General features: G+C 43.9%; 1 protein-coding gene across 3 annotated transcripts in view; it reads left to right on the top strand.

Annotated features, from left to right (window-relative positions):
- The first annotated feature begins 1,571 nt into the window (after window positions 1-1,571).
- adam11 (ADAM metallopeptidase domain 11) overlaps window positions 1,572-18,118 on the top strand; it is a 51,601-nt gene continuing 35,054 nt past the window's right edge. For all 3 annotated transcript variants that reach the window (XR_013130124.1, XM_077000892.1, XM_077000891.1), the window contains exons 1-4: window positions 1,572-2,073; window positions 2,430-2,617; window positions 7,993-8,069; window positions 8,642-8,708. Coding sequence is in view for 2 of the 3 variants with exons in the window: in XM_077000892.1 (XP_076857007.1) it covers window positions 2,019-2,073; window positions 2,430-2,617; window positions 7,993-8,069; window positions 8,642-8,708 (387 nt within the window). In the remaining variant the exon portion in view is untranslated. The remainder of the gene's footprint in view (window positions 2,074-2,429; window positions 2,618-7,992; window positions 8,070-8,641; window positions 8,709-18,118) is intronic.

Raw genomic sequence — 18,118 nt, 5'->3', positions numbered from 1 at the left:
CCGAAAAAGTACAACTAAACAGATGAAGCATAAATGGGAGGAAGCTGGAATGGTCCACAAGAACTGCTATCAAAGAGAGTTGGCACCAAATTAATGAAGAATACTGTTTGTCACTGATCAAGTCCATGCCTCAGACTGCAAGCCGTTATAAAAGCCAAAGGTGGTGCAACTAAATGCTAGTGATATATTTTGAATGTTCTTTTGTTTATCTGTTTTTCATGATTTCCTCAGAATTGAGTGATTCCATATTTTTTTTCCGTGTGCTTGCTCAATAAAAGTAACATTTACTTTGGTTCCACAATGTTTTTTTTATTATTATTTCTTTTAGTGTTTCTGAAAGCCAACAAATTGCATTTTGGAATGACCTTATTATTGAATTATGTTTTTGATACGAGTTTGTTCTACAGAATAAAACGTAGAACAAATGAATGAGTGCTCATCCCAGACTGGTGATTCCATACTTTTTGCCAGGGGTTTTATTCAGTATGAAGTGTGTTCAGTAAATACTTTTTGGTCCGGTGTAGGTAGCTTTTGGTGTTTGCCTATTGGAATTAGTATTTTAATGAGAGATACAGCTACAGGTTCGTGCCTACGTCACTTGTAAAGATGGCCTTAAAATGAATGTACATGATCAGTAGCTTTATAGTTTAAACTATTCTTTAACTATTTAAAACACTTTCCTAATCACATGCGGTGACGTCACTCCCCTATGCTACACTTTCCGGTTTGTTACTTGTTACGCACTCTTGAAAAAATACAGTCAGTATTTGGAAGCTGCAGAGCGCGCACTGCCTCAGCGCGTGGCCGTTGCAGCGAACTGGTGCATCCGCATGACGGCGAGCTTCTGACGCGGACGCGCAGAGTACTCGCATGAGAAGGTGAAGTGGCTTTCGCGCGTGGCGGCAGTGCACTAAGTGCATTAACTTTGCCCCTGGCTGCAGGGCATTGCAGAGATCGATGAATCTCATAACGCTGAAGAGAAATGTATGTGTATATATATATATATATATATATATATATATATATATATATATATATAAAATATCCGTGTGTTAATTCCTGTCCGTTTGCTCGTTGGTGCACCACGGGCAGGACTTGACGATTCGCACGTGATGCAACTGTTGTGCCCGCTATTTGCAGCAGAAAGTGTTATGTGGGCTTATGTAGGTTTATTATGCAGAGTTAAAACCGCGCGTTCACTGACTCATATTAATAAACGTTTAATTTTAATGAGCTTTAACATTATCACTGGATAGTGTGCTACATTTTAAAAGGCTTTACCATCATAATTGCTGAACACCTCCTTCCTTATTACCTACAAACAAAAATAATAACGGACTATTTTAAGAAGGTTCTGTATTAGCCCAACTTATACCCGAGATGTATGACAACTCAACGTGAGGTTAATGTCTTCATACAGGAGACATGTTTTAAACATTTGTGATTACATAGCAATTGGCATCCAGAGCAGCGAGAACGTAACTGTTAATCAGATGTGAAATCCCTTTAGTTATTAATGTCTGGTGGGGAGTAGATGTTGCGGAGGGGGGGTCCCACCGAAGCGTGTCGAATGTGGAGGGAGGGCGCGTTCGTTCGCACATGCTCTACTAGGCGCCGATGTAGCGCGCGACACCCGTTATTCTGATCTCGCGCCCTCTGAGCGAAGCCGCGCTCCGAACAGCACATCTTCACTGCGTCTCCAACAGCTGGAAGACATGTCTTCTTCGTATATTTTCCCAATCCTACGGTGAACCGTGTCGTTTATATTGCGTTTATTTTCAGATGCTGCGCTTGTCTGGATTATTTTCTTCAGCGAACGTGGTATCGACTCACCGCAACAATCACGATGCCCATTTCGTGCCTTAAAAACAGCGCGCTGCAGAGATAAGAGGCTGTCGCGAGGTGCTCCTCCATGCTGCCCGTATTTTAGCGTCAGATTTGTCCTTGGTTCTGCGTGCCGGAGTGTTGATCTCGCAACGCAGCAGCTTGACGCCGATCCGCGGGACTATGTGAGCACCATGCTGGTGATGCAGTGCCTGCTGTGGGCTGCGACTGCTCGGTTCGCCGTGACAGGTAAGAGCAGGAGAGCAGGAGGGGGTGAGGTGCAGCGCCTTGACCTGCACCTCATTTAACCTCGTTTATTGCACCAACACAGAGGTTAGACTACGGGCTGCAGGTAGGCCGATATTCCTCCATCCACACACCATCTGTAGGCGACAACACGGTCTAGTTCGTAGATTATCTGGCCCCGTTTTCTGGCTTCACTATTAGAGGCGAGCCCGCGGCGGGCTTCACTCGCACCTGTACACGATCACACATTTGAATGTCAAACGTCAGTCGTAGACGGACATCAAAGGCGCCGAATAGCTGCGGCTCCTCTCACTAATTGCCGGCTTGTGTGTCCGTGCACCTGTGTCTGACCGGTACAGGCAGGGATTCCGCACCACGGGACGGAGCGGTGTGGCAATGGGAGTCGGCGGTGCACCAACGGGCACGGGCGGGTTATGCGGAGGAGATCACGGAACCCAAACGGCTCCAGCAGCAGACTGACGCGGAGGGCGAGCTCGCGCACGGTCGCTTGGATACCAGAGCCAAGACCGATGCCGGTGGCCCGCACGTGAGTGATTTCATATTTAACTTTAGAGTTCGTGACATGACCTACATACACGCGACGGAACACGTATTAGGTGTGTTATCTTGAGTGGATCCTTTTCCAAATATAAAACGTGTTCAAGGAGCAGTTTACTGAAGTTCTGGAGTTCGCATTGTTTAGCCTTAGACGTCTTTCTACCAGTCTGAGAGCTGTGTACTCCTCTGTGCCTGTTAGCCCAAGTGTCAAAGTCTATTCGGTAACTCAGATATCTCCATCTGTTCTCAAATCTCGTTGATTTCTTATAAAAATCACCTATACCGTCCAAGGCCTGGAAGTGCGCGCGTGTGCACAAACCGGAGCGTTTGGATTCGCCCGCGTGTCCTCTGTGCCTCGTCGGTACTGGGTGGCGTGACCTTGTGCGTCTGGATCGAGCTGAAAATCTACACGCTGCGGCGCATAAAATGGAAAGTTGTGCTATTCTAGACGCTAGAGGAGACCCGGGGAGCGTCGAGTCAGCGTCTCGGACATATCGCAAGTGCGCCCGAGGCTGTAAGTGTATACTGTAAAGTAATAAAGATAATAGGAGTGAACAGCTTAGGGTAAATTGCCAGTAAAAATGAGTTTCACAATTCCAATATTGTCACTCAAAGTGGAAATGACTCCAAATAAAAGTAAAAACCTGTTGGGATGCAGAAATAGTTTATTTGATTCTGTTCCCATTCTACTTTGCACTGCTACAGTACTGGTTCAGTAGACTCAATCATGGCCAAGTCTTTGAGAAACCATTGAGAAAACAGTTATTCATGAAGTAAATAAACCAGTATGCCAGGCTGAATCTTTGTGCCCTTTATAATACTATAGTTTCATCACATTAATTACACACACATAATATAGAGTATGAGATGTGTTTACTGGGGTTCAGAAAGATACACCAGTAGTACTGTGTGTGTGGGAGAGAGAGAACAGACACGGTCTGGGTCTGGAGCTGAAACATCTGAATGTTCTTTGTAGTGCAGTGACAGACAAGCAAATCCAGGCCAGTTCTGCCCACAGATCTGGGAACAGTTCCATCAGCTCCTGGCATGCTGAGGAATTTCACCATTAATGTTTAAAGTAAAAGGACATGATGGAGGGAGAGAGAGGGATGGAGAGAGGGAGGGAAAAAGATAAAATGAGGGAGAGAGAGAGGAAGGAAAGAGAAAAGGAGAGAGTGAGAGAGGAAGGGAGGGAGAGAGCAAGGGAGGGAGAGAGAGAGAGGGAGAGGGAGAGAGGGGGCTATGTCCTGAGTGCTGCTACTGATGGCTTTGGGACATGTTTCTCTGCAGGTTGCCATCTGAGTGTTTTTAAACATTACTTTGCAATTCCTTAGCTCTTTTATCATGAGCCCCATTCCTTCCTTACATCAACCATCCTTATGCGCAAGAAAGATGTTATGAACAGTGGCGGCTGGTGTTAAAAGTTTTGAGGGGGGCTCAAACAAACTGAAAAATCAAAACACATACAAAGCCACACGCATCCCAGCAAGATTGTACTGTGTTTGGTAATAGCAGAAGAATAAGTGTATTACCTAACCTTGTTGGCATATTAATATATAGTTAAAATATATGCTAGTTTGTTTAGGATTTGACTGGTAGCTAGCTTAGCTACCATATATTTTATTTAAGTTATTTATTTTAAAAACACAATCTTAACATCCTCTCGTGCTCTCAACTTTCCCGCTGCAATTACAGAGGTGGTGTGACGGGCAGGGAGTGCGAAATAAAATGGAAGCGATCACACCAAGTCTCAGAGAAAAAGGAGGGTTTAATGTAGAAAGTGAACAAACCAAAAACCTGTGACACAATCCAAATCAAGGATACAATAACCAGCAGTCAACTGGTACAAAGACAAAACATACATGTATGGACAAACAAACGACCCTCAGGTAAGTCAGATCATAGGACCCGCCCCCTTAAGAAACGAACACAACACAACAAGACAACTGCCGCTGTGGATGGGGGGTGACCAGCAGGGGGCCTGCCGTACTGTGACAGGTGGAACATTTTAAATGTATTTATAACTTTTAACATTATACAAATTTTTGTAACGTAATGTAAGTCAGTCAGATTGCTGTTTGGTGTGAAATTAAATAGTTAATTTCAAGCATTTTCAAGAACTTTAGCCAAAATGCAACATTAAATTTCAGCATTTTCAAGGATTTAAGCACCCTAAAATTGGGTCTGTCCGCTCCAAGCTCCTTTATTCTTTTATTCTTCAACTGAATGTGAATGGGTTTTGTGGTGAGGATAAAATTGAATTTAGCTTCATTTGGTAGAAATTATATGCCAACTTAAATGAAACTCTTCAACAACGAGTTAAATCTCCCCCGTTCTCTTGGTCAGCTAAGGAGCTGTCAGAATGCTGTTGCCAATCATCAAGGATAGTTAATCACATAAGAGGAAAAATAATTAACTATACTGATAGGCTACTGATAAAAGTAGGTGTGTCCAGCAGCTAACTTTAAGGCAACCAATTAAAGAGCGTCTCCAGATCATGTGCTTGCCAAAAGTTTAAGGACATACATAGACACCCATTAGTCCGGCGCACCCTACACAGGACGTATATGGTATACATATAATGTCCCAGAAATTCTTTATATAATTCTTGATCTTAAAAAAAAACCCCTGATAATTAATAGTATTACTAGTTTCATAATACGTTGCAATATATCATCTACATAAGTTTATATATCTAATAGCATTCATTTTCTGTATAATTTAATAGGCTACTGACGAGCCGCCACTGGGTAGGAGTAAGAAAGATGTTGCTGGAGTTTTATTAGGAGGTGTATGGGGTGAGATTACTGTCTTTCATATGCGAGCACAAAGATAAGGTTAAACCGAGCAAGTCAGACACACTGAGCATGCAAAATCAAGAAAACCGAGCAAAAACAGTGACAGTGAGAGCAGAAAAACAAGAATTGGTACGGTTAAGTGCGCTCACTTCACTGTTTACAGCACGCATTTCAGTTTTTTGCTCGCTTCTAAAATTTTCTGCTTGCTTAAAATTTCATGATTACAAGTGTAAATATGTCACATATCAAGGCTTGGTAGATTACCTGAACCATCGATTGCATTTTTTTTTACAATAAGATGTCATGTTTACCTAAAGTGCCACAGATAAAAACCTTTACCACCCAAAGCCAACGCAATGGTGAATGTTTGTGTATGGAGCCTGCTAGCTATAACATTAGCTAGTTAGTAGCTACTCAAGTTAAATTAAACATCTAGCTACTTCATGATCCTAGGTGGATGCATCAACCGTAAAACCTAGCCGAAATTAGCGAAACATCCGAAACAAAATTTAGGATGCTGCTTCACGTAGCTATGGCCAGGGGCGCAGATGGCACTGGGGACGGGGGGGACATGTCCCCTCCAGATTTATATTGACCCCATCTGAAATCTAGCAGCATAAACGTATATATTGTACAGCTTGGTCCCCCTCACTTCAGAATTTCCATCTGCGCCGATGGCTATGGTTACATAGGTAACTAACTAGATGTAGATTTATACAGTATTTTTATTATTCTAGATAGCTACGGAGAAAAATCGTACAATCGTACAAGCACAACATTTTTTTGTACAAGCAAATAGTTTGTTTTGGACATTAATACCTAAGCTATATTAGCTAACTATCTGTAATTTCAGATTCACAGGGAAGTCAAAATTTGGAATGCTGATTTTTAATTAACACAAACATTCAACTTTTTGTTGGCTTTGGGTGGAAAATGTTTTTGTATAAAAATCAATTCATCAACATGCCTCATGCATGTAAGATTAGCAGACGTAAGCGTGCATCATCTGTTGTACGATTTATCGGGAATTACGTTCAGTTATGCACATGTGTGGTCCAAATCGGGTTTCCAGTTCAAATCGGGTCATGACATGCCCTCTTGCAGTTGCAATCGATGGTTCAGGTAATCATCTACCAAGTCTTGATCTGTTACGTATTTACACTTGTAATCATGAAACAAGCAGGAATTTTAGAAGCGAGCAAAAAACTGAAACGCACACTGAAAACAGTGAAGTGAGCGCACTTAACCATACAATTCTTGTTCTCTGCTCTTGCTGTCTCTGTTTTTGCTCATTTTCTTGATTTTGCGTGCTCAGTGTGTCTGACTTGCTCGATTTAACCTTAACTTTATGCTCTCATATTAAAGACAGTAATATCACTCCATAGAGGTGTGAGTACTGCCTGGTGGTCACAGAAGAGAAGTAATAACATAAAAGATCTGAATAAAGGCTTTAGCACTTCAAGCATGTCCAACTTCATTTATGTGTAAGGAATTACTCATGTCGCAATCAGGTAGCTACATATTTTTACACATATTAGCTAATTCCTGAATTTGGTATTTGTGGTAAATTGCCTAGATCTATAACTAGAAAACATTATATGAAAAGTTGGAGAGTTAGTCAGGGGTTATAGAGAGGGTTAGTCAAAGTTTTTTAGAGTGGGTTAGTCAGGAGTTATAGAGGGGGTTAGTCAGGGATTGGTTATAGTGTGTTAGTCAAGAGTTATAGAGAGGGATAGTCAGGAGTTATAGAGGAGGTTAGTCAGGATTGGCTGATGGACTGATGTGATTGATAGGATAGACTGATAGTGATTGCTAGAGTGGTGGAGTGATAGTGGTGGAGTTTTGGAGTGATATAGTGGTGGAGTTTGCACATCTCACTTTTATTTCTTTATAGCAGCGCTGCCTTCTTTGCTCTCCATCTTTGTCGTTTTCTCCATTTCTCTCCATCATCATGTTTTCCTGTCATCTTCTATTTTTCTCCGTCATCCTCCGTTTTTCTCTGTTGTCCTCTGTCTCTCTCTTGTCCTCCTTCTCATCTCACTGTGTCTTGTCTCCTCTCTTACATATCTAACCCATATTCATAACATCAGTAAAGTGTTTGTTCTTTAATAATTCACAGCGTGGGATGTTTGGTAGTGCTTTAGAGGAACACGGCTCCAGTTTCAGGTTGCTTGTCTCAGATGGTCTCTGCGTCTCTGATCCCAGCACTGCTCACAGCCCCAACGTCCCCTGGGCTGAGCAGCCACTCTTACTGCCTCTCACACACTTTGTCTTAAACATGCATCCCTGACATGGACACATGTCTAGCTTTGTCTGGCAACTTCAAATCATCTGATGACTTTCAGACATTTTTCTACCCAGAGATTATCTGATGACTATCAGACATTATTCTACTCCAAGATTATTTGATGACTATCCAGAGATAATCTGATTATGAGGGTAATGTAGAAATACCCAGTAATTGTTTCTATCTTTGTCTCTTTTTTGTCTCTTTCTGTCTCTCTCCCCATCACGTTTGTCTCTCGTCCTCTCTGCTCACGGTCCTATCTCACTCTCTCACACACAGCCGGTTCATCTGTCTCACCTATCCTTCCTGGTGGAGGCTTTTAGGACGCCTTTCATTCTGGACTTGGAACTCAACCAGTAAGTAGATTACTGTACATACACACAAACACATACACACACATACACACGTAGGCAGACACACAAACACACACGTGCATGCACATGTACACACAAACACACATGCATACACAATGTGTATACACACATATACTGTATGCGCACACGCACATACGCACGCACACACACACACACACTTTGGTTCTTCACATCAAATATCTTTTAATGGTTCCATCACCTTCTAAATGTCTAAGTGCTCCAGTAGGAAGTATTATCATGTGTTGTTAACACAAACATTACCAGACATCAACAGTTTATAGTCTATGAAAAGACGTTACATAAGGGAATGTATAAAATGTAATGCTGAGCTGTGATTGGTTGTTGTATTTAAAACTAAGTTGTGATTGGCTGTTGTATTTAAAGCTGTATGGTGTTTGGCTATTTAAGATCTGAGCATAATCAGTTTTAGAGGAAGAAATTACCATAAAGCACAGCACCTTTTATACATCTAAACATGAAATTGCTGAGTTTCATTCTGTGTGTGTGTGCATATGTGTATGCTTATGTGCATGCATGTGTGTACTTGTTTACAGTAATCTCTTGTCATCAAACTATGTTGAGCGACATTTTGATGAATATGGAACACCATCTCAGAATCAGGTAGGAGTGTGTGTGAGTGTGAGTCTGCATGAGTGTGTGTGTGAGAATATGTGCGAGTGAGCCTGAAAGAGCTCATGTGCGTGTGAGTGTTGGAATGACTGTATTGAATTCCAGTTTTCCTACAGTATTGATCCAGTATTGAACTTAAATGCTCTCCCATTTTCATATTTTAAGGTTGGGAAGATGGCTTTGTGTGTGTGTGTATGTGTGTGTAATTAAAACTGCAGCCATTCAGCAGGGGTTCAGTTAGCAACAAAAATTATTTTTAAATGAATAACAAATACTTGTGCTGGGTGACACGGTACACTGTAGATACACTTTGGTACTTCCCAAAAATAAAGTTTGAAGTGTTAAAAGTACAAATGACTAGACATTCTGTAGTAAATGATTAAAAGAAAGAAAATTTTATTATCAAATTAATTGTAATTTTATTAAATAATAATGATTATTTTCAAGTCACATCCTTTCATTATGTTTCAGTCACGGTAGAAGTATGGATGAGTGCTTAGAATCATAGACATCAGCTCAGGAACAATGGATTACCGCAATGCATGACCACAATGGATCGAGAGAGGCTGAGGGATTAAATTGTGAGCAGTGACTTCTGGATGCTGCATTCTCACACAAGCATTCTCCTGCCCCTTTTGCCCAGTGACGGTGGACTGGGACTGTGGAGTCGTGCCTGTGTTTCTCGCAGTCTTCTCTGTCGGTTCCGTTTTTCTTTTATTGTTGCGGACGGTTGTCTGAGCTTGGCGGATGAGCAGTTACGTAGAGCACTGAGACATCGAACTGAGACGCCCGACACATCATGAAAAAGAACAAATAAATGCCACGTCTTACTGACAGACTTCTGTAACCAAGGCAACCTTCTTGCCATCATTAAAATTCATTAAATCATTTTGCCAGTCATCATATCACAGGACTACAGTGAAACAGTTTTGACACACAGATTGACACACCCACACACACCCAAGAAACTCAGGAACAAAGTGGCTTTTGAACAGCTGAAGGGGGTTAGACAGTGTTAGAGTGTCGGAGTGTACAGACCCACGTATACAGTGCCCAGTGCAGCCCTGTATATGCCCAAACCCTTAAGAAAATGTTCACTCCCAAGTGAGCCTGTAAATCTGCGAAAGCAGACTGCATGGACAAGGACAAACAAGGAGTAGTTGTGAGAGGAGGAGCTTTGGGTTTGACTGACAGGTGGTTCAGGGAGAGTTGGATGGGGTTGTGGGAGAGAGGAGCAGGGTTGGGAAGAAAACATGAAGAAAGGGTGTAGTTGGTGAGAGGGGTGGGGTTTGGAACAAAGGGGTGGGGTTGGGATAGATGTGTGGGCTGGCAGACAGGGGAGGGCAAGCTAACTGAGACACCAAGCACATTCTTACGTAAACACACACACACACACACACAATCTGCACTTGTGAATCCCTTATGCAGGAAAAGCAAAGAACTCTGGGGAATAATGTCTGCTCCTCCTACCACAGGCTGTGAGCCCTGAGTACCCACAAAGCCAATCAGAGAACTGTTGCTGTGACAACTGCCAATATGCAGTTCTGATCCACTTTGACCACCAAGTCATAGACACACAGAGATGTGAGAGTATAGCGTGAGTATGGAGTACACTGTGTGAGATATAGAGTATAGTGTGAGAGATATAGAGTATGTGAGAGATGTATAGTGTGAAAGAGTGTGTATAGAGTATACTGTGAGAAGTTGAATATAGTATGTGAGAGATATTGAATATGTGAGATATAGAGTAAGTGAGAGATCGAGTATAGTGTAAGGGATATAGAGTCTGTGAGAGATAGAGTATAGTGTGAGTGCTATAGAGTGTGAGAGATATTGAATGTGAGAGATATAGAATATAGTAGAGTATGTGAGAGATAGAGTGTGAGAGATATTGAATATGTGTGAGAGATATAGAGTAAGTGAGATATAGAGTGACAGATATACAATATGTCAGAGTATAGTCACTCTGCTGTAGTCAGTAACACCACTATCAGTCGTACAAGGAAGACAGTCTCCTCAACCAATTTAGGGTGAGAGAGAGAGAGTGTGTGTGTGTGTATGTATTTCCTCCTGGGGTTTGACCAAGTTTTTTACTGTAGTATTGTTTGTTATTTTTATGAATTTTAATGAGCAAGGTTTCCTTGGTTACAGAAGTCTGAGACAAAGCCTGTGTTTTACTTTTATTGTCATTACTGCTTTTGTTTTTTTTACATGTGGTATGTTTGTGCAACTATATCCAACACACACACACACACACACAGATGATTGTTAGGTGAGGACACGTGCACGCGTACAACCATGTTGAATGTGGCAGTACGTGAACGCGCATACACCGCGGAGGTTGAACTAAACCCAAACGCCAAAACAAAAACCACAAAACTGAAACCTCCGCCAAAACGCTCGCGGGAAAAGAGAAAAGGAAAACGTCTTTGTGAAAGGCAGCATGAAGGACAAAACAACAGAAGAAAGACCAAAAACAAAGACGCGGAATATACTCAACGCAAGGAACAGTAGCCTGCAAAACACAGCGCGCAAAATAAAGAAAACGGAGAAAGCAACGTGGGGTAAGTAGTCTACCCAAAAACACAGCATGCAAAAATAAAGAACGGGGATGACCTCAACGTGAAAAAAGGAAATAAACAAAACGGTAACAAAAACCGCCGGGGGAAGGACCGGCTACCCAAAACTGAAACTGGAAACACTTGAAAAACACAGCTCGAGTAAGAGAGAGGCAAAAGACAACGGGAGAATACCAAGTGAAACATTACTGGCTGGCTGCTCGAAAAAGAACAAACAACTCAGCAAAGATGAGAAGTCAACGGCCTCCCTAAATCAGACCCTCCAGAAAGTCGCGATGTTGCGATTTGCAACTTCAACGCAACTTCAAGCAAACCCCGCGAATTCAGGGCGGTGTTGCAACTTCAGCCAATCACCGCAACATTCCCGCAAATTTGACCAATCTTGATGTGACGTCGACAAACTCCCGCCTTACCTCCGTATATATGTTCAAGAGGAGCAGACTGAAAGCAGCATGAGCAACGAAAATAACGGCAAAAAGATCGGGAAAAGCAGTATCCCGGTACACTACATGAAAGCGGGGATAAACTGTCCAGATCAGACCCGCGAATTGATTATCTATGGCCCCCTGGATGATATTTAATTACTATTAGAACCGGCCCGCAGGCCACAGCCGCCCGATGGTGTTTTGCACGCACAAACACTACATTCCCCACAATGCAACGGTAGCCCGCGAAGTCACTGCAGCGCACGCAAGCGGCGAGGGTCTGAGATAAAGTTTAAACTTTAAACTGAGATAAAGTTTAAAGTCAGAGATAAAGTTTATTTATCTCTGATCCATATCTATGAGTTACTAGTTCGCTCTGGCGCCAACCACTGGCGATCGATCTCGATAGAATACTTAATTTGTGTCCATTTTACAAGCCGCCCGGTAACAACTTACGTTCGCTAACCCCGCACCCCCCGCCCGTCAACAATTAATGTTCGCCACCCCCTCCAGGTTCAAATCTCACTTCAAGCGATCTTGAAAAGTTGGCAACCCTGAATAAATAGGTAAATAGATAATTAAAATGGACTACTAAATAGCAAAAACACACCGCAACTTCCATCGCAATTTTTTTGAAAAACACCCGCAACATTTTAGCCCGCAACAATCACAAAAAAGGCCCGCAAAATCCTGGTGGGACTGCTAAGTAAGGAGCGCATCAGCTGATTCTCATCTTCGCTGATCACGTCTGTTGGATGTAGACCTTGAGCGCCCTCTGGTGGTCATAGGCGGGGCAGTGCTGGGGCCTGCCCTGACAGAGTCCCCCCCAGGCCCGAGACCCCGCGGGCCAAGAGCAACGGCCCTCTCGCGATGGAAGGCTCAGATAAGGCCCGGGTGCAGGATACGCGAAGCCGGGACCCAACTGCGCTCCTCCGGCCCGTACCCCTCCCAGTCCACAAGGAACTGCTCCCGACCACAAACCCGATGGACATCCAAAAGGCGACGAACCTTATAGGCGGGACCCCCATCAACGATAAGCGGAGCCGGCGAAGCAGGCGCCGGAGGCAGACCGCACAGGACTGGCCGGAGCTTGGACACGTGGAAGACGGGATGGACCCGCATGGAAGGGGGGAGCGCCAGGCAGTAAGCCACAGGGTTGATCCGCCGTACCACCTTGAAGGGCCCCAAGTAACACAGGGCCAGCTTACGCGTACCCCCACGGACGGGTAGGTCCTTAGCGGACAACCAGACCCGCTGGCCAGGACGGAACGAGGGAGCAGGGAGCCTATGCCTGTTGGCCTGACGTCGTTGGGCGGCCGAAGCAGACAATAGGGCACCACTTGACAAGGGCCCGGGCCCCAGGCACAGCAATCTCGCCCTCCTGGTCAGCGAACATAGGAGGGGGTACCCGTTGTGACACTCGAACGGAGACATCCCCAGGGACGAATGCCACAACGTGTTGTGGGCGTAGTCAGCCCAAACCAGGCGCTCGGCCCAGGATGATGGACAAGCGGAGGCCAGGCAACGCAGGGTCTGTTCTAGGTCATGGTTGACCCTCTTGGTCTGGCCATTGGACTGGGGGTGAAACCCCGAAGACAGACTGGCCTTAGCCCCTAGCAGCCCGAGGAAGGCCACCCAGAACCGGCTAGTGAACTGGGGTCCCCTGTCGGAGACCACGTCGACGGGGAACCCATGGGCCCGCACCACGTGCTCGAGGTACAAACGGGCGGTTTCTTGAGCGGAGGGCAACTTGGGCAACGCCACGAACTTAGCCGCCTTGGAAAACCGGTCGACCATGACCAGGATGGAGGTGTTTCCCCTGGAAGCAGGCAGACCGGTCACAAAGTCCATAGACACATGGGACCAAGGATGTGAAGGCACTGGAAGAGGGTGCAAGAGCCCCAAGGGCTTGGACCTGGGGATCTTGCTGCTGGTGCACACGGCGCAAGCAGCCACGAAACCCTCCACGTCCTTACCCATACCAGGCCACCACAACAGTCTACGGATTAGCTCGGTGGTCCGACGTGACCCAGGATGGGCAGCGAACAGCGAGGCGTGCCCCCACTGCATGACCCCTTCCCTTTGGCCGGAGGGAACATACAGCCGCTCAGGCGGTCCCCCTCGCGGTTCGGGCTGACGGCTGACGGCTGCTTCGGAGACATCCCCAGAGAACCACGTGCGCGCGTACAACCACGTTGAATGCGGCAGTACGCGAACGCGCATACACCGCGGAGGTTGAACTAAACCCAAACTCCAAAACAAAAAACCACAAAACTGAAACCTCCGCCAAAACGCTCGCGGGAAAAGAAAAAAGGAAAACGTCTTCGTGAAAGGCAGCACGAAGGAAAAAACAACAGAAGAAAGACCAAAAACAAAGACACAATATACTCAACGCGAGAAACAGTAGCCTGCAAAACACAGTGCGCAAAATACAGAAAACGGAGAAAGCAACGTGGGGCAAGTAGTCTACCCAAAAACACAGCGCGCAAAAATAAAGAACGCGGAATGACCTCAACATGAAAAAAGGAAATAAACAAAACGGTAACAAAAACTGCCGGGGGAAGGACCGGCTACCCAAAACTGGAAGGCAAAATAAAAAAACTTCCCAAAAACGATAAGAGAAAGATCAGAAAAAATACAGCGGGGGAAAAACTTGAGATGGACCCAGAAGGGCGCAGAAGCGTAAACACTTGAAAAACACAGCTCGAGAAAGAGAGAGGCTAAAGACAACGGGAGAATACCAAGAGAAACATTACCAGCTAGCTGCTCGAAAAAGAACAAACAACTCGGCGAAGATGAGAAGTCAACAGCCTCCTGTATTGATATTGTATTTGTTCTTAATACAATAAAGATAGACACTTTAGTAAACTTGTCTTGTTTTATTACTAGCTTGCTCAACGTGCTTTCTTATCACTCTCTACACATGTTCTGCTCAACTAACGTTATCTCACTAGTGACCCCTAGTGTTACAATTAAATTACATCATTAACTGAATATCATTACATCCTCCCTTCTTTGAGTGATAAAACCAAGACATTCAACAACATACTGATGTGCATGAACAGTAACAAACCATATGTGTTGTGTAAACAATTCAACATTAACAAATTTCTTACAGATCAAGCTTATCAGGTTTCTTGATGACTCTTGTTGATTTTCTTAGTGCTGGTGTGTCTGTAGTGTTACTGTGTGAATCAGAATCAGCATAAAAACCAGCATTAGTGCTAGAGTAAAGAATGTTCCGTAACGTGGTGGAAGATTGTAACTCTTGAGTCTTGCATTGTGAAGGTTCAACTCTGGGAATTTTCAGGAGACTGCGACGATTTCTTCTAAGAAGTTGTCCTTTATCTGTTACCACAGTGTAGGATCTTGGAGCAACTTCCTGTAGAACAGTAGCTTTCTTGTCCCAGGTGTCATTTCCTTCCACTCTGACAGTGTCATTTGGTGATCAAGATGGCAGACATCTTGCTGTTCTGTCATAAGCTGATTTCTGCTTGGCTTTGAACAGCTTGAGTCTGTCTTCCAAATCCACACATTGCTGCTTTTGTTTTGCAATGAACGGTAAAGTTGTACGAAGTTTTCTGTTCATTAATAGCTCAGCCGGTGATAATCCACAATCCAAGGGAGAAGCTCTGTAGCTCAGCAGCGCGAGATAAGGATCTGAATTGCTATCAATTGCTTTCTTGAGAAGCTGTTTGAGAATTTGCACACCTTTCTCTGCTTTTCCATTCGATTGAGCATACAGTGGGCTGGACGTCACATGTTGGAAGTCATATTGAGAAGAGAATTTTTGCCATTCCTTGCAATTGAAACACGGACCATTATCTGTTCTAACAGTCGGAATGCCGTGCCTTGCAAATATCGACTTCATTTGTTTGATGACAGTTTGCTGATGTACTTGTAAGTAAAGCCATCTCTGGGAAGTTAGAATAGTAGTCAATTACAACCAAGTATTCTTTACCCTTGAAATGAAAAAGATCTGCTCCAACCTTCTGCCAAGGTGCTGTAGGTAGACTAGTGGTTATCATTGGTTGTTTGGGTTGCTTGTATCTGTGTCATTGACATGTGTCACATTTACTGATCATTCTATCTATGTCTTTGTTGATCCCTGGCCAGTAAACAGTATCTCTTGATTGTCTTTTGCATTTTTCCATTCCTAAATGACTTTCATGAATTCTATGCAACATATTCTGTCGTAGACTTTGTGGAATCACAATTCTGTTCTGTTTCAGCAGTAAACAGGCATGAAAATGGGTCAGGGGTTAAAAAGGTGAGAAGACCGGGGGGCGGGGCATGTGACGTCATGGGGATACGGCGACGGGACGTTGACATGTGGGGGGGGGGGGGGGGGGGGGGCGTTGACATGTGACGTCATGGGGATACGGTGACGGGGGGGGGGGGGGGGGGGGTGGCTGCTGGTGTATGGGGGTACAGCGACAGGTGATGCCAAATATTACGGAGCCCGTAAAGTGACATCATGTAAAAAATATAATAACGCGTGGCCACGACTTACTGACACGTGCGAACGAGATAATTAATGCGTGCGAACAAGATAATTAAGTATTACTTTATATAAAGCCAGGTTTACCTTCCTTGGGCAGTCAGTTCGCGAACATCCCTGGGATCTGCTTGCTTTGCTGTGAAAAAATAAACTTTGTTGCCGCGTGTGAAAGGCGACATTAGTATCTCGTTCCCACACGTTAATAAGTCGTGGCCACGCGTTATTTTTTTTTACATGTCACCTTACGGTCTCCGTAAAATATAGTAAAAACCATTAAAAAAGTGTTTTTATTTTCTAACATGGGCTAAAGCACAGGGTAGACTCAAACGACAAGAGTTTACAACTTCATCTTCAACCTTTTCAGCCCTGGTGCGAATGTTATCCTCACCCATCCCTGGATTCACCAGTTACAACTACAGACACACTAGAAAAAAATCTTGTTTCTTATTTTATGTCACCGTTAACTACACGGGGTTGACGCGAACTTAGTAGGTCTATCTATCTACCTATTTATCACAAGAGCTTGTGGCTCTGACTGTGTTCAACGCTGTAGCGAATGGCAGTAACTTTGTTTTACCGCAAAATATGAAAACGATTGAAACCATAACCCAATTAAATCCACTGGTAAATGTAGTGTTAAATATACGATCTGGTAAATGTAGTGGTAAATGTACGATCTGGTAAATGTAGTGGTAAATGTACGATCTGGTAAATGTAGTGGTAAATGTTCGCTCTTCTGCCTTGTCCCCGGTGTAGCACTAGGTCCTGCTTCTCGTCCCGCTTAGCAGTAAATGAATAACATGAATGAAGAACGTTCGTATGATTGAAACGCTATTTGGCCTCTATGAAGGTTCTGGACGGAAACTGCTGGCCACTGTGTCATTGAAATTGCCGATTTCGGAAGTGCTCTGTTTGCTTATTAAGTCAATATGATAATTAAAATATATACATATAATCTCCCGACCCCCCCCCCCCCCCCCCCCCCCAACAAAAAAACTCATCGGATCTACACGATTCACGTAGGTCACCCTTTTCAACTTCAAAACGGCGAATTTCGCCGAAAGGTGACAGATTTTCATGCCTGAGTAAACCATTTGCATAGCTCAGATCAGCCCTGACATTATAGTATAGTGAAGAAGAATTTGCAGCCCATCCATCTTGCATGTTTGTAATCACAGCCTGCCACTCAGGGTCTTTGGAAGTTTCTCTTGCAATGAGCTTAGACTGTGTATCAGACACTGGAAGTGAGGAAGACATCATATTGACATGTATATCAACATCTTCAGCAGTGAGACTTGTACAACTCGTTACAGGTGTTCTTGAAAGAGCATCTGCTATCACCAAGTGCTTACCAGGTGTGTAGATCAACTCAAAGTCATACCTTTGTAGTTTCATCATGAGACGTTGAATTCTTGGAGACATGTCGTTGAGATTCTTTTTGATTATGGATATTAGCGGACGATGATCAGTTTCCACAGTGAACTTGGGAAGCCCATAGACATAGCTGTGAAATTTTTCAAGCCCAAACACTAGACCTAAGCATTCCTTTTCAATTTGAGCGTATCTGCATTCAGATTCAGTCATAGTTCTTGAGGCATATGTAATAGGTTTTCAATCCTTGCCTTCTGCTTGTAGCAGTACAGCTCCTAGACATTCTTTTGATGCATCTGTTGACACTTTGATGTTCTTTGTAACGTCAAAGAAGGTTAAGACCGGGGCTGTAGTCAGTGCAGTTTTGATTACTTGCCACTCATGCTCGTGTTTGTTTGTCCATGTGAACTCATTCGCCTTCTGTAGAAGTTTACGTAGATGTGATGTTTTGGCTGATAAGTTGGGAATAAACTTGCCCATGAAATTGATCATGCCCATGACACGCAGTATGCCTTTTTTGTCTGT

The sequence above is a fragment of the Brachyhypopomus gauderio genome, chromosome 3, assembly GCF_052324685.1.
Source record: "Brachyhypopomus gauderio isolate BG-103 chromosome 3, BGAUD_0.2, whole genome shotgun sequence".
In the NCBI taxonomy this organism is placed as follows: domain Eukaryota; kingdom Metazoa; phylum Chordata; class Actinopteri; order Gymnotiformes; family Hypopomidae; genus Brachyhypopomus; species Brachyhypopomus gauderio.
The sequence above is the reverse complement of the archived record's forward strand: the minus strand, read 5'-3'. Positions and strand labels throughout refer to the sequence as shown.